Source organism: Pristiophorus japonicus, chromosome 3 (genome assembly GCF_044704955.1).
Source record: "Pristiophorus japonicus isolate sPriJap1 chromosome 3, sPriJap1.hap1, whole genome shotgun sequence".
NCBI lineage: Eukaryota > Metazoa > Chordata > Chondrichthyes > Pristiophoridae > Pristiophorus > Pristiophorus japonicus.
The window spans coordinates 265,446,585-265,471,529 of NC_091979.1; the positions used below are offsets into that span (position 1 = coordinate 265,446,585).

General features: G+C 41.8%; 1 protein-coding gene across 1 annotated transcript in view; it reads right to left on the reverse strand.

The window, feature by feature from the left end:
* The window catches only part of LOC139255776 (EF-hand calcium-binding domain-containing protein 6-like), a 39,545-nt gene that overhangs the window by 8,676 nt on the left and 5,924 nt on the right, over positions 1–24,945 (reverse strand). The window contains exons 3-12 of the mRNA XM_070873988.1: positions 19,255–19,355; positions 15,236–15,313; positions 14,209–14,382; positions 12,666–12,794; positions 12,366–12,517; positions 11,233–11,369; positions 9,695–9,891; positions 8,774–8,839; positions 5,078–5,188; positions 997–1,099 (exon numbers count right to left, since the gene is read on the reverse strand). Of these exons, the coding sequence (XP_070730089.1) occupies positions 997–1,099; positions 5,078–5,188; positions 8,774–8,839; positions 9,695–9,891; positions 11,233–11,369; positions 12,366–12,517; positions 12,666–12,794; positions 14,209–14,382; positions 15,236–15,313; positions 19,255–19,355 (1,248 nt within the window). The remainder of the gene's footprint in view (positions 1–996; positions 1,100–5,077; positions 5,189–8,773; positions 8,840–9,694; positions 9,892–11,232; positions 11,370–12,365; positions 12,518–12,665; positions 12,795–14,208; positions 14,383–15,235; positions 15,314–19,254; positions 19,356–24,945) is intronic.

Here is a 24,945-nt window from a genome sequence, read left to right on the forward strand (position 1 = left end):
TCGCTTAACTTTATCTGATCAATTCTAAACCAGAGTCAATTTTCTGAATGTACATTCCTGGCATAGAGCCTCATCTAACAGGAGCATATACTGGGAAATTGTGAGCACACTCCGCACAATTTTCCATCCATTAATAGCTTATGGATCTCATCTAACTAATAAAAAGGATTTGGATACTGGCCACACTGGATGGGTTTCCAGTCATAATAAACTTGATGAATAAGCTCTGAATCCATCCAAGTCCTTCTGTCTAAAGAAGGTAATAAACTTGGCGAATAAGCTCTGAATCCTACAAGGCTCAGAGACATGGACCAAATACAGTAGATATCTCAAAGCGCTGGAGAAGTACCACCAACGATGCCTCTGCAAGATCCTGCAAATCCACTGGGAGGATAGATGCACCAACGTCAGTGTTCTCGCGCAGGCCAACATCCCCAGCATCGAAGCACTGACCACACTCGACCAGCTCCATTGGACGGGCCACATCGCCCGCATGCCCAACACGAGACTCCCTAAGCAAGCGCTCTACTCGGAACTCCTACACGGCAGGCGAGCCCCAGGTGGGCAGAGGAAACATTCAAGGACACCCTCAAAGCCTCCTTGATAAGGTGCAACATCCCCACCGGCACCTGGGAATCTCTGGCCCAAGACCACCCAAAATGGAGGAAGAGCATCCGGGAGGGCGCTGAGCATCTCGAGTCTCGTCATCGAGAGCATGCAGAAATCAAGCGCAGACAGTGGAAGGAGCGTGCAGCAAACTAGCTCCCCACCCACCCTTTCCTTCAACCACTGTCTGCCCCACCTGTGACCGAGACTGTAATTCCCGTATTGGACTGTACAGCCATCTGAGAACTCACTTTTAGAATGGAAGCAAGTCTTCCTCGGTTCCGAGGGACTGCCTATGATGATGATGATGATGAAAGAAGATAATATAAAACTGGCACAGCACATCAAATACAAACATTTCAAGTGGAAAATAATAGCTATAAATTCTACCTGATCTGTTGTTCTTCCTAAACTATGTTCTTTGTTTGTTGGATGTTCCTTGCTGAGGTTTGTCATCATAGACTTGTCACCCAAAAGACTCTTTGCACCTTTACTATTAAACAATCAAGACAAATGTCACTTACTACTTGATCTGTTACCGAATTTAAAAAGTTAGTGATAATCACACATAGTTATATAATATTTGTTTACTCATCTCAGAATTAACATGGGAATTCATAAAATATTACTGTTTGCTTTATTTTTCCTCACCAATTTTCCTGATACCAGTGGCTCCAGAGATACAGTCCCAATGGTGTCAGTCGCCCTATGCAAAGGATATACTTCAAGCTTAAACCAATGTTAATGTTAGCAGACAGTAGGGAACATCTGTGTCCAATATTCCCACTCGTGCACTTGCATCAAAGGTTGCTGGATAGCAGTCAGGAGTGGGAATCCTTTCTGATCAGAGAAGGTTCACTAGGTTGATTCCGGAGATGAAGGGGTTGACTTATGAAGAAAGGTTGAGTAGGTTGGGGTTCAGAAGAATGAGAGGTGACCTTAGCGAAATATAAAAGATAATGAGGGGGCTCGACAAGGTGGATGCAGAGAGGTTATTTCCACTAATAGGGGAAACTAAAACTAGGGGACATAGTCTCAGAATAAGGGGCCGCCCATTTAAAACTGAGATGAGGAGGAATTTCTTCTCTCAGAGGGTTGTAAATCTATGGAATTCTCTGCCTCAGAGAGCTGTGGAAGCTGGGTCACTGAATATATTTAAGGCAAAAGATAGACAGATTTTTGAGCGATAGGAGAATAAAGGATTATTATGGGGAGCAGGCAGGGAAGTGGAGCTGAGTCCATGATCAGATCAACCATGATCATATTAAATGGCAGAGCAAGCTTGAGGGGCCAGGTGGCCTGCTCCTAGTTCTGATGTTCCGCTCCTAACCCAGGCTTGCTTAGGCTGATTCTAACAGATCTACTATCATTCAGGATGATATTAGATAACTCAGTACAGACCAGGAGATTGAACCTGGGATTTACCTGGTCTTGCAGCTACCCAGTGCCTTAGCCAGCTGAGCTATCAGTGAAGTTTACACCTGAAGAAGTAATAATCCAGGGGAAAGACCAAATAACTCATGACTGGTTAAGTCATTCATGAGTTATGATAGCCATCTAAATGAGTTAAATAAATTATAAGAGCGGTTGTTCTCATCATCCAACACGATTGATCACCATCAACAAAATAGTGAACATAATTCCACTCTTATTTCTTCAGCATACAAAAAACTAAGTGTGACTACATAATAAGCAACTCCTCCGCAGTCTTGTGTGGAGTATTTTTATAATATACTCAACTGTGATTCCATGAGATTATCACATCTAAAGTACATTGTGTAACCTACTGCATCTAGTTTTAATAATTAGAACTCACCTTTTAGATCTTTCGTGTGTGTGTTTGTGGGGGGGGGGGGGGGGTATCAATTAAAATGCACATCTTGACTGATTTCCGTAACTACCAACCACTCTACAGTATGGCAAGTCAGTACTACTGTGTAGCCATCCTATTGTAGGAGGTAGGATTAATGCACAGGGATTTAGTGACTCTACATTTTAAAGAAAAATCTGGTGACATTTAGTGAAATCTGTGGAACATTTTTTCCTGAGCCACACATAGATAATCCATATGTTAATAATCAGAACAAGCACATGTGGCATTTGAACAATGACTACATTCATTCAGTAAACCAGCAATGCAAAAATTAAGATATTATTCAAAACAATCTAATTCTGATTTTGTATTGTATTTCTTTTTAATTTAGACACTGTAGATTACAATGGGTTTTATGGAATGCTGAAATTCAATTAATTTTATAGAGCTGGTACCTTGTGGACATCCACCAGTCTGTGCAATACACACGCACACACATATATACATTTAAAACTTAATTAAATAGATCTGTCTACTAGTGGTATACTAGCCATGGTTTAGAATTCAAAATTGGTCAGGACTCAACATTCCATGCACATTTATATTCTCATTGTTTAAATAGGGCATTTTGTAAAAAATTTTTTTTTTTCCACCAATTCTCAGTCAAAACAAATGTCAAACATACTTAAAGTACATCTTAAAATAGAAGTTGTTAGTAATTTTATTGATTTGAACCTTCACCAAACTATGTTGGAATAGCACTCCCTCCTTGATTCTCAATTTGTTCCATTTTCATCTAAGATAAAAAGTAAGACTTCAAATCACAACTAGCAGTAGTTTTAATAATGAGGAATTTCTACTTCCTGGTTACACAACACAACTTTGCAGAATATGAATCTTTTTCAGCCAAAATGGTGGCAGGGCTCCTCATCTGCACAGCTTGGAGAATGAAATGTTCTGTACTTGGAGGGGGGGGGTGGTGACTCGAAACCAGCTAATTGCTCAAATAAATAGATATTCTACCACGATGAGTTTGACAACATAACATAAAAAGAAAGATTAGGTCAGACTCCAGCCAAGCGAGGTCATCAGCACTTATCAAGCTAAATTGCCGCACCACTGTCCTTCAGGCATTTACCACTGTGTGTCATATTTTAAGACATTTTGTGTGATATTTGGCTATTAGACATGTCATATTCTAGCTTTTTTGGTCTATTAATATATTTTGTGACTAGACCAATCTTATAAAATATGTGCTTTAAAACCATGGCTTTCTGTATTAAAATGTAGTTCACCTGCAGTAAGATAAATAATGAAGCTTTGTACAAAATAACTGCTAATTTTAACCTTTTTTGCCAGGTGTAGAATGCATGTCTGCTACTAATGTTGGCATTAGAATTTCCATATATCACATTATGTAATTATTACCCTGAGATCCGATGTCTACAAAGATTATATTTAATATAACTTTTTCAAGTTTATGTTAGTTTTCTTTGGGGGGAAAATACTTTATTGCTCGGATTTTGCGGCAAGAATAACAGCGATGCTAATAATGCTCACTATTACTGATGAGTAAATCGGACAGTAACTTCCGATGACCACACGTGCGCATTTAATTGCGGAAATCCGGATGTTGCTGTCAGAGATACCCACTGCTCCACGAGCTAAACTATACCAGTACCTTGGCGATAGACTCAGCATTGAAATCCATGTAAGGGTATGAAGTTGCTGCACTTATCCACTAAACACGCCAGAAAAAGTTAGGGCTGGTGCATTCAGGTGTAAATGAATTGTAACGGCATGGTAAGTCTTAATTATTGCCAAACATCCACTCCTGAACTGAAAATTTTATTTTACACGCGTGGAGTCTCATTCCTTCAGAATTTAATTATTGTTGGGAATATTCAAAAAAATGTAAATTTTTTTAAAACTTTTTCTTTCTGTCTCTTTTATCTGTTTCTTTCCCTCTCTATTTTGCTTTTGGGTATGATTTTATAATGAATTAAATATTCTAATTTATACTTCCTGCTTTAAACTCTGCGTGGCTCAATGAGGATTCTTCAATCTGATTGGTCGAAAAGTCATGCAGTTTCTCTTGCTGACACAGGTCCTCGAGCCCCTGTAGAGGGCGCCATGCTGGAACAAACACCTGATGACAGCAAGTTGCTGCTCAAAAGCCCACAAAGTCTGCAGGCAACTGTAAGCGTAATGCAAGGAGAGCGCTATTCATTCACCCTGGACTGCAAAATCTGGGCCATCACATCACTTTTTCATATCTGCAAAGCAGCTGTGGTGAACCAAACGTGCAGCATTACTGAGTTCTCCAATCTCTTGAAGTGCACACCTCCATATCTATCCACCTATAGAGAAGGTGAACATCTAGATTAACAATGAGAGCCTCTATTTTATGAATATTCATATATGCAATGTCAAAAATGAATTATGAATGGCAGTTAACCCGACGGCCTCCATGACTTATTTATCCTTGCCAATTCAGAGCTCGGTAGGTTGTTATGGAAGAATCGACTGGTGGCTGTCAGGAACCACATTATTCGAGGATGTTTTCAACTAAGGACTGTCTCATCATACTACCTCAATCTCAAAATGGCTCCATCGGACCTACGCCCCAACAGCACACCACAGCGAAGACCTACTTACCAGCTGTCAAACATGGACATGAACTCAAGGTATTTTACATTGCCTTGGGCATCAAGTGGTATCCTCTCCTTCAGATAACTCACTTCTTCATCAAACATGTTAATGCCAAACCTTGCAGGAAAGACAAAAATCAGATAATATCCATAACCTTGCATTACTGATATAAGGTGCAATTTTATCCTCTTTAGAAAACATTAATTTCAGTAGAATACTGCAAATAATGCTATAAATGTTTAAAAGCACAGTGTGCTACTGACTTGCACAGAAATTCAGCTGCACTGGATTATTTCACCTACCTGTGGACTAAGAGAAATATCAAAATAATTAACTCATCCTCTGTTGGTCTATTCTACAATATTTCAGAACAATTTGGCTGCCACGAAAAATTATTTTTTTGTTTCAACATACTGTGGAAAATTATATGTTGCAATCCTTAGCATGCACAAAGAATGTTTCTGTCTCTAATATAGGAAGCTCATTATATGCCAGCCCAGAATTCTAAAAATATGTATATTTCTGAGGGATAACTTTTCTGTGGGAGATATCCCTAACTCTCTCAGGAATTTCCCCTTTTTGCGCATGTCACTGAGCCCAATCCCACTACTCCACAACCACCTGGTACAGTGATTCGATCAAAGGAGGAATAGAAGAGTCCTCCTGATGATAAATACAAACAATTTAATCAATTGGGTTTCTCCACAGTGCATGTGGTTTAAAAATTACATAATTATATTTAAAATCAAACTATCAAAGCATACAAACAACTAGAAAATACTCAAACAAGGTCAAGTGCTTTTAAGGCACTTACACAATAGATGGCTTTTTTTGTTAAACCTTTATCATTTGAACTTCAAAATCATTCTGAATGCAAGTTGTTTAAGCAAAATGGCTCGAGTGATTATAATGAGAGCTTGGGGCCGAAATTCAGCTCCCCAGTAAGGTCCGTTACCGCCCATTTGCGGTGGAGTCGAGCAGCTGCCGATTTCTGGTCGAATGGACGCCGCAAGCCAAATTCAGCTCGGGGGGTGTTCTGGCGGTCCCCACTCCCACCATGCTGCTGCCGAGCGGCTGTGAGTGCATCACCAGTACGCGCACTGCCGGCACCCCCCACCTCCCGCGAAATTTAGCCATAAAAATCTTATTGCCGCCGAGCAGTGCCCCTTCCGACAGCTTTTTCTGTTGGTGCACTTTTGATTCCCTCCATAAACCCTGGTTGCGCGATGGCTATTAAAGGTGAGGGCCCAATGCCGCGGCCGCCATTTTATTTTTTTTGCCGCCCGACTTCTATGTTGACTATTTTGCCCCCCTGGTTTGGCCGGGCCGCCAACAGGTAGCATGGCACGGCCAAAACCCTCCCTGGTGGTCCAGTGTCCGATCGCAACTGATGGCTGATTCTCTCCCCTTTAATGGATGCGAGATACATGGTGACGCAGATGCGCAATGACATCACCATCGCTCCACTGCTGAGTGACAGCGGTGGAGAATACGTCCCGCCTCCACTTCCGACCCTCACTAGCGCTTACCGCCGCACTTCCGTCCTCTTCATGACCGGCTTCCTGGCCAATTCAAAAAAAGGACCAAGAGCTGAATTTCGCGAAAGAGCTCTTCCAAAACGGTGGTAAAAATTCTTAAAAAAACAGTAGGTGCGCCAGCTTTCAAGCGGGACTGAATTTCGGCCCCATTGTGTCTAACTGAAGCAGATATCTGGTATCAGAAATTGTATGCACAATATTGGAGTATTTAATCCAGGAATTTCCTTGGAATCAATTTGGAAAAAAACAACCAAATATTATTTTATTTTGAACTGTTTTACTATATTGTTATGACAATGATGTCTATTATTCACATACTCTTCATGCCGTTTTACAAATCAGCTCAGCACAGTGTATTTCATCGATAATTCGAACTGCTGTTTAATTAACAAAGGATGTAGCACATATTAATTTCACTTCTTTAACAGTACATTTTAGCTGTCTATAGATCTGCTAATTATATCAATATTGTTACATCTGCCTCCCTTTTAAAAAATCGTACTAGCCCCTACATACCTGTGTGACCTTTAGTTTTTCAAATTATCTGTCCTATGGACTCTGAGTGAGACTGCAATAAATGGGTTCACGGGTATTATTTTATACTGTAGGATTGGATGCATTATAAATGGTTTGAGACAATCCAGACATATTGTCCCCAATATTTATGGGGAGGGAGTAGAGGGGGGGTGGGGGGGGGGGGGAGGTGCAAGATTTGCGTCCGTGAAACCCAGAAGAATGGATTTCCCTCAGGTCCTGCCAAATTTAACGGCAGGACCTGATTACCATTTTTGAAATCCGTTTCCCAGCCATAGCAGGCCAGTTCGAGATGCTGGCTGGCAGTGGGAGCATAGGCCTGCAGCATCAGGCTTCAGCCGGGGAGCATAGCGGAGGGAGGAAGAAGTCATGGTTCGGGGGAGACATCGATGGGGAGGGGGGGGGGGGCGGGGCGGCCGGTGAGATCAGGTGACGAGGGGAGAAGATCGCGGAAGGGGCCCAGAGAAATCGTAAGAGGAGGGAAGACGATCACAGAGGGCTGGAGGAGGGGAGACCATTGCAGAGGGACCAGGGAAGAATATTGCGGAGGGTTGGAGAGATCGTGGAGGAGGGGAGACCCTTGCAGAGGAACCAGGGGAGAAGATTGTGGAGGGCCAGAGAGATCGTGGAGGAGCGGAGAAGATTGCATAGGGACCAGGGGATTGGGGGAGGAGGGGAGAAGATTGTGGAAGGGGTCTAGAGAGATGACAGCGGGCCAGAGAAATCGGGGCAGGAGTCAAGAAGATTGCAGAGGGCCTGTGGAGGTCATGGAGGGGGGATGGGGGTGGGTGTCGGGAGGAGATCGTGAGCTGTGGAGGACGTTGGGAGGGCATCAGATAGCGGGAGTGGGGGGGTGGGGTGGGGTGGGGGGAGGGGTGTATTGTCTGATCATTGGGGAGATTAACAGGTAAGTTTGGGAAGCTCAGGAGAAGTGCTCCTGCTGCTGCTGGTCCACAATCAGTGCTGGAAAGACGTTTACGTATGCCATGCAGCAGTCGTCGCCTCCCTTTAGCTGTCGGGTTTCCCGAGGCCTGGGAACCTGGCCGACCAGTGTTAAAGCTGGAACAGGGAAAGAAATCCAAGGCACGCAGCCTCATTAAAATATTTAAATGAGCAACCCGCCTTCTGGGAACGGGTTGCCCGTCCCGCCATCCCGCCTCCGTTAAAACCGGACGTAGACAGGTTCAAGGCAGATTTGAAATTATTTACATTTTTACTTCACACCTGAAATGAACCCACCCGTTTTTGGGGGTTAAAATCCGCACCCCCCCCCGCACCCCGAATTGTACCCAATACTGTTAAGCTGTCTCTGTATTATGCAGGGGTTTTGGATTATCAGGTGTAAATCTGTAGCAAGTAGTTTGCCTGCCAATAACTGTGCACAAATTGGAACTATTAACTTGCTTTAAGTTGCTTTGCTCAACTGTATGCAAAATGGAGTTTGCGAGAGTGTGATAACCAATGGATTTCACCATTGTAAGTACAGAACCCTTTCCATAAACCTTGTCACACTACCATTAGTTCAAAAAGAAATTCTGATTTTTATATATGTTATTGGCTACCTAATATCACAGATGGTTGACTGTATTGATTATCCATGAACTATCCATGAAATAATTTTAAAATTTACCTGCTTTTTAGGATTGCCCAGAAGGCTTCTTGGCTGATCACATCCAATTTCTGGTTGTCAATTTTACTGCAAAGCAAGATAATACCAAAATGTTATCTGGTTATAATGGTACATGTTGTGTATATTTCTAATGGTTCATGTAATGTATGTGAAATTGTGCAGATTTATGATGTCACTACTCAGCTAGTAGCGCTCTCTCCTAAGTCAGAAGGTTGGAATCTAGACTGACACTTCAGTGCAGTATTGAGGGAGTGCTGCATTGTAAGGGATTCCATCCGTTGGATGAGATGTTAAACTAACATCTGCCTATTCAGGTGGATGTAAAAGATCCTATGGCACTATTCAAAGAAGCCCAGGCCAACATTCATTCCTCAACCAACACCATCAAAACAAATTAGCTGGTCATTTAACGCATTGCTGTTTCAGGATCTTGCTGTGTGCAATATTTGCCTATAACAACAGTGATTGTACTTAGAAGTTCATAAGTGGCCATGAAGCATTTTGGGATGCCATGAAGATGTTATAGATGCGACATAAATTCTTTCCATCTTATCAGTTAATGACAATTATCAGGTGCTTAAAATCTAAGGCACTTACTGAAAAATCCCCAAAAGGGAAAGGAACTCATAATGCAAGAGATTCATTAGCCTCGCCTCCAAAGCAGTTACTGAGGAACGAGAGCCAAAGCTTCTGAGTTTGTTAAATCTGTGTAGGACAATGAAGAACTATTACAAAGATTAAATTAAAGGCAGGAATTCATCTTGGAATCATTTTATAGGAATTATAGCATAAATGTACTGCATTAATTCTATAGTCAAGACAATCACTGTAGCATCAGTTCTCTACCACAGGTACTAAATGAAAAAACAATTTAAAAACAAAATACATGTTTCTGTTTGCCGGAGTTGTCAGCTACCTCACCTGTGATTTTCATCAGTTATAATCCTGTGAGGCACTCCATTTCCACTTCTATCTTGAAAATTGTGAAGAAATTCCATGTAGCTCACATTTGGTGCATCTTCTTGAACACCACAACGTACAAGGAAAATATTTAGCTGGTCTTCTTTAAGTCGAAGGTTGAATTTTTTCAGGACACGTAAAAAGTTTTCTCTGGTTACCTTGATGTAAAATAAAATCCTGGCAGTGGTTTAACTGGCTTTAGATGCTGACAGTCTTTTAGCATGATGCCCAATGCATGTTTTTATTAATTGGTGTGTGTGTTTACTAAGGTGATTGACAACATGTTGTGAATACACTTCAAACCAGTTAGCATCTCCATTTATCCTGTAATATACAGTTTACCATTGAATTCATATTTCCTCCCCCAGCCCTCATTTTCATGTTATTGCATAAATGTTTATGTATTTTAAAATGCTGACTTCACTGGAAAGTAAGATCAAGTGGAGTGCAAAACGGGCACCCACTCTAATTGTGTTGATTTTCCGCTGGACGAGTTAGGTTAAAATGACCCCCTTAGCTTTTGGACATAACTTGTATACTACAATAGTACAGTACTTAACTTTTAAAACCTCTTAAAAGTGGCCTTTGTTTTGATACAGTTTTTGGAAAGACTCAAACTCCTCTTTTCTAATGCTAATGAGAGCAATACCATTGACGACATCCATCTCCCTAAAATAAGCTGCACAATGGGTCAGACACCATACAGATGTTTCTCTCCAGTGCGCTGACGTGCAACCTCACCCTAAGCTTTTGCAAAATGCACAAGCAGCACCATTAGACTATTACCATTAACCCACTCACCAGACTCTGACTTTGTGGCCTGTCAAAGCCGAATCAGTAAATTAGTGTCTCATTTCTGGGAGTGTATTTACATTGTGGATGAATTACACTGGGAACGGAGTCAAGGCTCCACAGAATTATGTTCTTCTGTCCTATATTTACTGTTTGAACAGTATCCCTTCAGTCTAGGCTGGATTCCAGCCCGGTTTCCATTGTGCCACTCAATCCCTTAATTTGGTCATATATTTTCTTTTCAAAACTGGACTTTCATTAAATAGTATCAAAAGTGTACCGTCTTCATGAAAAATCATGATATGATGACATGTCAATGATATGACAATGAGTTTCAACACATGTCATATGCTTTCAAGCAAATGGAAAATGTTTACCAAACACTTCTTATGAAGATAGTGCCCGTTAATTGTCTCCACTATATAACACTATGAAGTTAGTCTACAGTCTGTTCCAATGTTACGTGAAAATTGGCCATCCAGCCTATTGGCACATTCCCCAAAAAACTGAAAAGAAGCCTGGACAAAAGCAAACTTGTTTCGTGCATTGGAACATTGAGGTTTTTTAGCTCCTACTCCCCAATACTGACGTACATAATTCCTTCTGAATAGAACACATACAGAAACCAAAGTAGAGAATCGCTCGAGAATAGAATGTAATTTTGAGCAATCATTTAATGTCAATAGGTCCTAAGAACACAAAGTTACCTTTCCAGAATTGTCTTGGTCATAGTAATAGAAATCAGTCAGCATACACTTGAAACCCTCTCGAAATTTTTCCTTTAACCAGTTTTCTATGTCTAGTGTTAGTTTTCTCTCCTTTTCTGCTTTTGTTTGGTTTCTTCCTGCAGTTGAACGTGGAAAATTATCCACCATGGTAAACAGAACACAAAATCCAGCTTGGGAAAGAAGCTGAGTCCCCTAAATTTGGTGCATACATCAGTACATCTTGAAATTAAAGCGAAACGTGTTTACCTATAATTTTTAAATGAGCAAAAATGGATGGAAACTTATTAATTTATCGTGTAGTTTCATTTTGTTGTGTATGGGCTGGATGGAAAATGAAAGGATGCTCATTTAATTTATTTTTGGATTTCACGTCAACCAAGCAAAGCTCCCAGCCTCCAAGCGTTCTTACGCAGACACAAACAAAAATGGGACAAAGTCAGTTGTAATTTTGAGGTACTGGAGTATGATTTTATAACATGCATTTTGTTTTACTTCTAATTCTTATTTGGAGACAAAGGGGGAGATTTTAGCTCCCGCCATTGGCAGAAATGGGGCGGTAGCCAAGTTAGAATGGAGGTGGTTGTCTTACCCTGTTCTCTGTTGTCATATTTCTCGGGGCCTTCCGCTGGGCGGGTGAGGCACCCACATGTATCAGGCAGGAGCCTCATTTATCTGTGAAAATCAGGGTCCTATTACATACATAGGACCCCAAAGGCATTAACTCCCGACTGAGCTGTGGAGGCTCTTCTTGGTAAAACCTGGCAGAACTGCAGAAGAATAGAAATTGTTTCTATGAGGCCAGGAGGAGCTCCTCCAGGCTCTACAAGAATAACATGGGCCTCAGCCACCCTGGGCTGCCCCACTCCCAATTGCAAATCCCCCTTCCCACGGACCTACCTTTTTACCACCCTGGAGCTGGAAAACTGCCTCAGGACACCCATTTATGCCCGCAGCCCACTGCATATTTGTTAATGAGACCTGACCCTCAAAATGTACTAGACCTCCAGTCAGCGATGTTGGGCGACCATCCACCGCACTCCACCAATCACCTGCCCGATAGTTAAAATCTACCCCGTGGTCTCATGAAGGATAGAGAAAGCATCTATACATACGTGGCTGATCTTCTGTTAACCTGAATCTGGTTATCTTGCCAAGTGCTGAGGGGGCCGATTTCCATCCTTCTCCATGATCACTTTTAGTTTGGAAACCCAATGCTCTCATTAAGCTGACAGCTTTAATAATTCCAAGGTCATCTGGGTCATACCTGGAGGTGGGATGAGTAAAGGATTTCTGGGCTTTAATCACATTGGAGGGAAGAATTAGCTAAGTCCTGTGGAATCACAATAATGCAATCAAACCATTTGCTATGAAGTATTTGCATATTAATATTAGTCATTCATAATATTCTGTACCTTTTCAACAGTTTTCTGAATTCTTCACGTTCCATTTCTATTCCGAGTTGATCCAAAACATTTTGAAACATGATTGGAAGCATTCTGCCATTATCCATCTTTGTAAAAAGATCTCTGAGTTCCAATGGCCTAGAATTAAGGCAAAATGGGTGTGTTATGCAAATTTATACATTTGTACATTAAAATAAACATTTATTTAAATTAGAGTAAAATGTGACAGGATGCTGAAACACACAGCAAACTGAGATGCAGGTATGACCTTTCATTACTGCTGAATTTCCCTTCTGAGCTGCACTGTAGTCCAGAGACCTGGTGCATCATAATGAGAATCATTGCATGGCCCCATTACACACATGCTAACAATCAGCTTAACGCTGACATTGACAGAGGCCTTGGAGCAGGCCACCCATCCTCTTGGCTTCAGAAATGCCGGGCTTAGAAAGAACTCCGTAGGTAAAAAGCGAGGTAAATAGAGGAATGACCTAACCAGCAGACTCTGCCCCTATCAAGTTTTAACACCACTGGAGCTTGAATTCAATGCATTTAATGTCTCTGCTTCTTTATAAGAAAGAATGTTCTATAAAATGGGTGTTTATACTTTATTGACATATCACACTGCATCGTCAAAAATACTAATTAAGCTTAGCAACATTGCTTGCTTGTGCATATATCTTAGGAAGCTATTTCAATGATACTGAATTTCTACAGTGTGATCAATGGATGCAACATTTTCTGAATAATACAACCACCGTGTTTATGAACGCATGATCCAATTGACCCCCAGAGTGGAATACCATCACATGCTCTGGACCAATTTGTGGCTTTGTTTCTGTATATATCCAATTATTCCTGTCCTCTAGCTGCCAATAAGCTCACACTAACTTCTGAAAGTAGAATTTGAGTAATTATTTGACTTGCAGCAGCTATTGCAGGAACAGAAAGGAAGGAGGCGAACAGCATGAACATGGGACAAAATGCCATTTGGTAAACATCACTGTCCAGTTCCTAAGGATTTCACATGGTGTGAGTTCAGCATCCTGTATTGCTGTGCTGGGTCACTTTACAATACGGTGCATACATTTATATTACAGAACCCCTTGGACAAAGTTATAGTTATGCAGTCTTACCACTTGTTGGGTATAAAAGTTATACAAACACACCAATTAAACATCCCACTGCCAATTAAAAATAGACAACACCAAAAGTAGAGATCATTAATGAGGCATACTTTTTAGTGAAGGCAATAGACAAAAATATTTTCTTCAAGTTTAAAGCAAATCATTAAAAAGCTTCATTTTCTGTTTGTTGTAAGTGTTATATATGTATACTTGTATTTACTCTGTGCAGCCACCAGAGGGCTCATCCCCTGGAGTCCCAAGGGATCCCATAATCCCTTGGGAGCACACGTATTTAAGGAGGCTTCACAGGTTGGAGAGGCACTCTGGAGACCTGCAATGAAAGACTACGGTCACACTTTACTTTGAGCTCACAGTGTTCAGTCTGACTCTTTCTCCATACACAACAATAAGGACATAGACGTTACCTCTCCCTAACCATTGCTTTCAGTTGTATATGAACTTGGGTTGCACTCATACTTTTGCCTTCATGGGGTCTTTTTACAGGATCCATCCAAGCTGGATAACCCTTGGTCTCTTGCTCTTTGAAGTGCGAATAAAATTTTTCAAATGTAATGACTGGCGTTTCATTAAGTCTAAGCCTGTAATGAGACAATTGATAAATATTGAACTGTACTCATCAGTAAAAGAGCTGAACAATATATTAGTGGGTCATGTAGTGGACAGGAACACTACTATTTGAATTCCAATTAAGGCGTATGTTCACATCCTAGGCTTGCCCTGGAGGGTAGGTTAGCAATGCTGTGCATGTTTATCAGGCAGTGTGTGAATCGGAGGGAAGGTAGGTAAACAAAAGAAAGGGCGCAAATCAACAAATTAACACATTGAGCTGCAGTTCGCAGAATGACCTGTGTCACTGTCCCAAAAAAAGATATTTCTTCAACATTTGTTATTTCTACTTTCTCACCATAAATATAACAAATACATTTTAGAATCATCATGTTGGGAGGAAACTAAAAGCACCAAGAGTGTCCCCCTTCATGGGAGATGCCAAATGGAGGTTAACATTCCAATATTGATTTAAAAAAATCAAATTGGCTCCATGGAAAATTATGGAAATATATATGGTTGACGTTCATCATTTCTAAATTGAATCCCACTAGCAGAAGTTTTAAGATGGTAAGTAAGGTACATTCCACATATCCAGCAACCCAAACTAAAATAAAGTTTAATAAAGTTAAAAAAAAAGTTAATTATACTGGCATCATATTTTGTATCAAACATGATTATATGCAAATAAAAATGACAATACGTGGTTAAATATACAATTTATCCCACTTATTATCAATATTTATGCAATTCATTTGAGTAATCTTGTCTAGTCACTAGTGAAGTAAAACCAGTATGCAACAGCCCACTATTGAGTATCCTATATGGAATATGTCCAACATCTAGAGTACTACTTAATCATTCAAAATATATTTTAGAACATACCTGACCAAAAGATGATAGAACTGCTTTGTAGCAATGAATCGTCTCAGAAATCTAGTTAGAACTGTCAATAATACTTCCCTGAAGCATAGAAAAATGAGTAAAAACATTGTTCCATCATGTGCTGAACCGTTTATGTTCATAAACAATCATTCTCAGCTAGAACGGTGAATTGCACTGGATTAGACATCTCTATACTAAGCTAACCACTATTGTGCGTTTGGTTACATTTATCCTATTCAAATAATTATATGATGGGCCAGAAATTGCTGCAATGGTGGATCTGACGTTTTTTCATGCTCACCACTGACATCGCATGCTATTGGTGGTGCTGGGACTTGGACCTGACAATGGCGCAGCGATGTCAATGTCACATCTGAGACCTTGTGAACGTCATGCCCAATGGTTTATCTCCTTGACCAATGAAAGAAAAGGATAGAAAAGGAAACAAAATGAAAAACTGAGAAGGAAATAGGGTGAATTAAGGTCAAACAAAATGACTGAAAGGGGAATAAAGAGGGGGAAAGGAAAAGAGTGGATTAAAGCAGAGAGAGAGAGATAAAAAGAGATAGAAAGGAAAAGAAAGAAAAGTATTCAAAAGAACAAGCAGAAGAGGAGGACATTGTAACCCAGTTGTGTTTGACAATTGTTGTATTGGTCCTTGAGAGGTTAATGTGTGAATGGCATGGTAGGTGTATGAAATGTGCAAACATTCTTGAACCATGGAGTATAGAACCAGCATGATCAGGAGCAGCGGAACACCCAGTAGATATACCATTGTACTGTTTTCATAGGAACATAGGACTTGATAGACGAATAAAGACCAAGGTCTATCTAGTTCGTCTACCATCATCCTGGTAGTCGCATTAAAAAATTATAATGGAGTTGTTGACTAATCATAGCAATCAATCCCTAACAATTAGTCTACAGCAGACACAGAAATGACATGAGGAAAACCTCCCAGTGGTGGAGAGGTTTAAGAACCATAGTTCCTAAGTCAACTTTTTCCTCTCAAGCATTCTACGCTGACCACAAATTATTTCTCAAATTACTCAGTTATTTTCTGAAAGAAACCAATCTAATTTTCATTTGAATGAGCGACCGTCTTCAGAGTGTCAGCTTTGCATCCTGAAAATGATTTCTGTCTGACACTAACAGGAGTGTGGATGGCAAGACTGGCACAAAAATACTGGCAAGACTGATAAAAAGTATTTAAAAAACCTCTCGGAACAATTCACTACCTGCTGGAGTGAGACTCCACCACTTCATTGGTCCCTTTATGGGCCTTCAAGGTTGAGTGTCTTTTAATTTACATCATTAAAAGTGTCCTCTGCGACATTAATTACCAGCTTTAAGTGGCTGCGGCAGGAATAATTTGAAACCGTGTCATTAATTAATTAAATTCGATGGGGAGCCTCATGACAAGATGTGACTTTTAATCGGCTTTGGCAAGGCCAACGGCAAATATTCCAACAATTTGCAGAGAATCAGAACTCAAGGCACATCTCTTTAATCCACAAATTGCTGCATTTTTATCAAATGATGCAACTTTCCAACAACTGCTGTCCCGATGCATGTTTTCTACTCATTGAAAAATCTTGGAGTAGGCAGGAATTCCCTGAGTGTCTAAAACACAATAAATTTATGTGAACCTTTCTTACTCTAACCCCTTAGAAACAATTTAATGTGGATAAATGCATTGATGTGTCATCATACAGAGCAGGAGTGTAGCTCTGTACAAAGAATTGAACAGGGATATTTGGGGCAATTCCTGGACTTAGAGCAAGGGACAGAGGGGATCCTATGCTATACCAAAAAGAATTGAAGGGGAGCATACGTGATTTGGCTGAAGGTTAGTATGTATAAAATTCAACTTTCACCAATGTGTGCATTTAACAAAGTATATTTATTTAACTTTTTTTGATCATCTGCTCAGTACTTGTAAACCCTAGTCATTCCTTGCTCTGTCAGTTGATCTTAGTTAGCAAGTTCGCTGATGGGAACACCACAAATGGACTCAATGTTCCAGGCTAAGTAAAAACCTCAGCCAGAGACCCCACTCCTGATCAATGTTCCCTCTTATTTTTTTTTCTGCCTGCATGGGCCCTTTAACCGGCTGCGCGGCCCGTTCAAATCTTCGCACATGCACGGTTATGTCCGTTGAAAATCCGGCGAGTGGCCTGAACGGGACATCCAGACAGGAAATGTTGCTCCTGATCAATGTCCAGTGATCTCTGTGGGAATACGCAAGCCGGTGGTCACCGCTCGAGAAAAAGATCGAGCTTGGCTGTGAGGCTCCCCATGGTAAAATAGCTGCTGATGTTCAAGCGTTGATTTTCCGATACAAGTGCAGTTTACTCCTGAAAGGTTATAAATAGGTGCAAAGCTCACCTAAAGTGTGATGTGCTGATTGCATGCAATTTTCTGTGGTCAGATCATTATCATAATTACTCACAGCTCCAGCTGCAGAGTTAGATTTGTGAAAAGAAGTAACCTTGTGACGGGACCAGAAAACGACACCAAAAGTAGGTGACATTTAGAAGGATGCAGACAATTAAAGGGAAATGGAAGAATGAGGGGCTCTGTCCTGTTCCTGCTTTTTTCCCCCTTCACAAAGTTCAGATATAGGAGGATTCCCATTGGGAAACACATTGCTGCCATTATTAGCTCTGTTGGAAAAATAGAAGCAGCAAACAATGTCCTCAAAAGCTCCTAAATAACCTAAATGCCAGTAAAAACAAAAGTACAGAAATGGCCTCAAAACTACACTCTGAAGTTTCTTGCTATACAGTACCTTTTACCTGCCTTATAGGAATATCTGAGACCTCCGTTTCACTTAGCATGCATTAATGATTGGAAATTACATGCAAGATAAAATGACTCCCTCTCCACTCCCCCACTTCAGCATCATAATGAAGCACCCACCCATTTCAGATGAAAGCGGCTTGTTCCTATTTATTTGACCCTGGAAAGGAATGTAATGCGCAAAATCAGCAGGGCCTCAGTATAACTGATCAGATTCACCCAATTTACACCTGTTAAGAAGGCAAGGACGAACAGGGAATCCGTGTTTCATATTTACAAATCCTGACAGCACTATCAGGGGAATGCAGATGAGGCCTGTCTTTGCTGCCTCTATTTCACAAGGGTGGCTGTCACTGAACTATGCCATGTCATCGATGGTAACCTGTAGACAACTTCTACCACAGAGACAGCACTTCTTGTGGGAATGAAGGGCAGTACTGTGTTATTGAGGGCGAAAAAACATAAAGTGCAGAACTATTTAAATAAAACTGAAAGTTGTGTTGAGGTTCATGCTATTTGTCTCCAGAAATCTGGCAAATTTGTTTGCCATGAGAAGCAGTGGACTGTGTATTAGACACACAAATGGCAACATCTGATTTTATTGCATGAAGTGTCAGCGAATGGCTCAGTGGGTAGCACACTTGCTTCTGAGTCAGAAGGTTGTGGGTTCAAGTCCCACTCCAGGGACTTGAGCACATAAATCTAGGCTGACACTCCAGTGCAGTGCTGGGGGAGTGCTGCACTGTCGGAGGTGCCATCTTTCGGATGAGATGTTAAACCGAGGCCCCGTCTGCTCTCTCAGGTGGATGCACAAATCTCATGGCACTATTTAGAAGAAGAGCAGAGGAGTTATCCCTGGTATCCTGGCTAATATTTATCCCTCAATCTACATAACAAAAACAGATTATCTGATCATTATCATATTGCTGTTTGTGGGAGCTTGGTGTGTGCAAATTGGATGCTGCGTTTCCCACATTGCAACAGTGACTATACTTCATAAGCTGTAATGAAATGTCCAGTGGTCATGAAAGGCGCTATATAAATGCAAGTCCTTTGTTTTATGACTTTGCAGCCAGTGAGGCTCCACACCACCAGTAATTTACCTTTAGTTATATGAACTGAAACCTGACTTGCACTGTTTAAATGATACCACAATAATGCTTGCCTAAGTTTTAAAATAATTTAGATCACAGTAAAGAAAAGGCATTGTGCTTCACCTTGTCACATGACCTCTGCCAGTAGGGTCATTTGCTTGGAAAAGCTGCTTTAGAGTGTAGAATCCACCGGATCTGATTTTTTCATGCAGAAAATATTGAAGCTGGAAAACCAATAAGGAGAAGTACATCAGATCCAACAAAGTGCCACATGTAAACCTTATTCAGTGATATACTTTCTCCCAACACTCTTTACTTTTGCTCACAGGAAAAGACAGCTCTATAAGCAAACCCACATCACCTCTGATCTGAAATTTGCTATCTTTCACATACCATGAATGTGATACCATGACACAGGACTTACAGTTATGCTTTTTAACAGTATTAAGCATTGAAGCCCACTTAATGGGCCCAAATTTGGCCCACCCATTTTTTCGGCGCACTCACGTGAGATGCGTCGACTTCCTAGGATAAAACGACGCCAAAAAGTTGTCCCCGCATTCTGGCCACTCTATGGCCTCTCCCGTGGCTTGGCGTAGCGTGGCAATTCAATTAGGGGGCAGAGCTAGGGCCCTGCGCTCAAAAGAGTGCCAGCAGCTCAACGCATGCGCACTGGAGGTTTTGCGCATGCGCAGTAGCTCCTCTGCAGCATGGGACCCGATGTCCTGTCCCTATACCAGGCTGAGTGGCCTCACAAGAGAAGTCAGAGGTCCCTCGGAGGAAAAGTCCACCAGTCCCTCGGCGGAGAAGTCCACCAGTCCCTTGGAAGAGAAACATAGAAACATAGAAAATAAGTGCAGGAGTAAGCCATTCGGCCCTTCGAGCCTGCACCACCATTCAATATGATCATGGCTGATCATGCAACTTCAGTACCACGTTCCTACTTTTTCTCCATACCCCTTGATCCCTTTAGCCGTAAGGGCCACATCTAACTCCCTTTTGAATATATCTAACGAACTGGCCTCAACAACTTTCTGTGGTAGAGAATTCCACAGGTTCACAATTCTCTGAGTGAAGAAGTTTCTCCTCATCTCGGTCCTAAATGGCTTACCCCTTATCCTTAGACTGTGACCCCTGGTTCTGGACTTCCCCAACATCGGGAACATTCTTCCTGCATCTAACCTGTCTAGTCCTGTCAGAATTTTATATGTTTCTATGAGATCCCCTCTCATTCTTCTAAATTCCAATGAATATAAGCCTAGTCTATCCAATCTTTCTACATATGTCAGTCCTGCCATCCCGGGAATCAGTCTGGTGAACCTTCGCTACACTCGCTCAATAGCAAGAATGTCCTTCCTCAGATTAGGAGACCAAAACTGTAGACAATATTCAAGGTGTGGCCTCATCAAGGCCCTGTACAACTGCAGTAAGACCTCCCTGCTCCTATACTCAAATCCTCGAGCTATGAAGGCCAACATGTCATTTGCCTTCTTCACCGCCTGCTGTACCTGCATGCCAACTTTCAATGACTGATGTACCATGACACCCTGGTCTCGTTGCACCTCCCCTTTTCCTAATCTGTCACAATCAGATAATATTCCGCCTCCCTGTTTTTGCCACCAAAGTGGATAACCTCACATTTATCCACATTATACTGCATCTGCCATGCATTTTCCCACTCACCAAACCTGTCCAAGTCACCCTGCAGCCTCTTAGCATCCTCCTCACAGCTCACACTGCCACTCAGCTTAATGTCATCTGCAAACTTGGAGATATTACATTCAATTCCTTTATCTAAATCATTAATGTATATTGTAAATAGCTGGGGCCCCAGCACTGAACCTTGCAGCACCCCACTAGTCACTGCCTGCCATTCTGAAAAGGACCTGTTTATTCCTACTCTTTGCTTCCTGTCTGCCAATCAGTTCTCTATCCACGTCAGTACATTACCCTCAATACCATGTGCTTTAATTTTGCACACCAATCTCTTGTGTGGACCTTGTCAAAAGACTTTTGAAAGTCCAAATACACCACATCCACTGGTTCTCCCTTGTCCACTCTACTAGTTACATTCTCAAAAAATTCGAGAAGATTTGTCAAGCATGATTTCCCTTTCATAAATCCATGCTGACTTGGACCGATCCTGTCACTGCGTTCCAAGTACTTTGCTATTACATCTTTAATAACTGATTCCACCAGTCCCTCGGAGAGAGAAGCCAGCAGTCTCTCGGAGGAGAAGTCCACCAGTCCCTCTGAGTTGACTCCTGCAGCCTCCATGTTCTGTGAGCCCAGCCTGCTGTGTGTTGTGTGTGGCCAGATCCCTGCGCTCTCTCTCCCCCCAGCTGTCCCACCCACCCGCACCTATCCCCAATAGAGTGGCCTCTTGCACCAACGCTGACTTCCCGGGCCGATTTATGAAGGTAGGACTTAAGTTTTATTTTTTTTAAATTTAATTTTAATGTATTATTGATGGTTTTTATGCTCCTTGAATGTTGTTGTGAAGGTGTTTAGTGCTTTGCCAGGTCCTCTCCGCTTCCCTCCCCCCCCACCCCCCACCCCCACCTATCTCTGGCTATGTGCGCTGATTACTTAACTCTCCACAAGGGTTGTCTGTGCGGGCCACAAGTGGCCACATACGCTGGCCTAAGTTAGCTTGGAGCAACTATTAGCTGTCCAAACTGATTTAAATGGCCAAAACAGACTTAGGTGGCTGGTAACGCCTCCTTTTGAAAAAAAAACTAAACTTAAAAAAACTCCGAACTAACTCACTTACACTGGCGCAAATTAAATGTGCAGAATGGGTATTTTTAAGATACTTCAAAAAAATCAAGTTGCTCCAAAAAAAACGGAGCAACTCCTGGGCAAATTTGGGCCCTGTATTCCTGCCCACACTGAAAAGCAGAAAACACCACATTATCAGATGGTACCATTCAGGCTGGAACTAATAGACAACTTATTCACAGGAATGTGATTACACAGAGGCAAAGTAATATAGTAAATAATCAGCAGTATAACATTTGATCTGCACAATGCTTAAGCTGTTCCAAAATAAAATAAGAGAGTCCAGAACCTTAGTGTCCTTTTCAGGACTGGTCATGTTGTAAATCACGTGATAATATGTATGTGCAATTTGTTGATTTATCAGTAACAGTTGAAAAATTGTTCATATTTTTGAGCTGTAATGGATACCTGAAAATGGAACATTTACTCTAGCTATCAAATTAGATTAAAAACAATAAACATTAAAATCTATAATGCTTTATTTTGAGCCAAGGTGACAGGGACTGCCCTTGATATCAAGGCAGCATTTGACCAAGTGTGGCATTAAGGATCATTAGTAAAATTGAAGTCAATGGGAATCAGGGGGAAAACTCTCCACTGACTGGAGTCATACCTAGCACAAAGGAAGATAGTTGTGGTTGTTGGAGGTCAATCATCCTAGCCCCAGGACATCACTGCAGTAGTTCTTCAGGGGAGTTCCTAGGCCCAACCATCTTCAGCTGCTTCATCAATGACCTATTCTCCATCAAAAGGTCAGAAGTGGGGATGTTCACTGATGATTGCACAGTGTTCAGTTCCATTCGCAACTTCTCAGAAAATGAAGCAGTCCATGCCTGCATGCAGCAAGACCTGGACAACATTCAGGCTTGGGCTGATGAGTGGCGAGTAACATTTGCACCACACAAGTGCCAGGCAATGACCATCTCCAACAAGCGAGAGTCTAACCACGTCCCCTTGATATTCAACAGCATTACCATTGCCAAATTCCCCACCATCAACATCCTAGGGGTCACCATTGACCAGAAACTTAACTGGACCAGCCACAAATACTCTGGCAACTTGAGCAGGTCAGAGGCTGGATATTCTGTGGATAGAGGATTGGCTAACTAACAGAGAACAGAGAGTCGGGATAAATGGTTCATTCTCTGGTTGGCAACCAGTAATTAGTGGGATGCCACAGGGATCAGTGCTGGGACCCCAACTATTTACAATCTATATTAACGACTTGGAAGAAGGGACTGAGTGTAACGTAGCCAAGTTTACTGACGATACAAAGATGGGAGGAAAAGCAATGTGTGAGGAGGACACAAAAAATCTGCACAAGGACATAGACAGGCAAAGTGAGTGGGCAAAAATTTGGCAGATGGAGTATAATGTTGGAAAGTGTGAGGTCATGCACTTTGGCAGAAAAAAATCAAAGAGCAAGTTATTATTTAAATGGAGAAAGATTGCAAAATGCCGCAGTACAGCGGGACATGGGGGTAATTGTGCATGAAACACAGAAGGATAGTATGCAGGTACAGCAAGTGATCAGGAAGGCCAATGGTATATTGGCCTTTATTGCAAAGGGGATGGAGTATAAAAGCAGGGAAGTCTTGCTCTAGTTATACAAGGTATTGGTGAGGCCACACCTGAAATACTGCGTGCAGTTTTGGTTTCCATATTACAAAAGAATATACTTGCTTTGGAGGCAGTTCAGAGAAGGTTCACTAGATTAATTCCGGGGATTGGGGGGTTGACTTATGAGGAAAGGTTGAGTAGGTTGGGCCTCTACGCCTTGGAATTCAGAAGAATGAGAGGTGATCTTATCGAAACGTATAAGATTATGAGGGGGTTTTACAGGGTGGATGCGGAGAGGATGTTTCCACTGATGGGGGAGACCAGATCTTAGAATAAGGGGCCGCCCATTTAAAACAGAGATGAGGAGGAATTTCTTCTCTCAGAGGGTTGTAAATCTGTGGAATTCGCTGCCTCAGAGAGCTGTGGAAACTGGGACATTGAATAAATTTGACAGAAATAGACAGTTTCTTAAACGATAAGGGGTTATGGGGAGCGGGCGGGGAAGTGGAGCTGAGTCCATGATCAGATCAGCCATGATCTTATTGAATGGTGGAGCAGGCTCGAGGGGCCGTATGGTCTACTTCTGTTCCTATTTCTTATTTTCTTATGTTCTTATGAGTGTCTCACCTCCTGAATCCCTAATGCCTTTCCACCATCTACAAGGCACAAGTCAGGAGTGTGATGGAATACTCTCCACTTGCCTGGATGAGTGCAGCGTCAGCAACACTCAAGTAGCTCAACGATATCCAGGACAAAGTAGCCAGTTTGATTGGCACCCCATCTACCACCTTCAACATTCACTCCCTGCACCACCGGCGCACCGTGGCTGCAGTGTGTACCATCTATAAGATGGTACTTGCCACAGCTTCTTCAGCAGCACCTCCCAAATCCGCAACCTTTACCACCTAGAAGAACAAGGGGAGCAGGCGCATGGGAGCACCATCACCTTCATCGTCGCTGGGTAAAAATCCTGGAACTACCTCCCTAACAGCACTGTGGGAATACCTTCACCACACGGACTGCAGCGGTTCAAGAAGGCAGCTCGCTACCATCTTCTTAAAGGCAATTAGGGATGGACAATAAATGCTGGCCTTGCCCACAAAGACATCCACATCCCAGAACGTAAAAAAAAACACATTTTGATTAGGTTCAGTTAATTGTTTTGAGTTTATATGAATTCACATTCAGGTACAGACTATGCAAACCTGACTTAAGCAAATTCCTGGTAAAAATAAGCAAATTGTTGCAAATGACCAATCTGTTCCTAGAATAGCTGATCATCATCACCATAGGCAGTCCCTCAGAATCGAGGAAGACTTGCTTCCACTCTTAGCATGAGTTCTTAGGTGGCTGTACAGTCCAATATGAGAACCACAGTCTCTAACAGGTGGGACAGACAGTGGTTGAAGGAAACGGTAGGCGGAGAGTCCGGTTTGCCGCACGCTCTTTCTGCTCCTGCGCATAAGTTCTGCA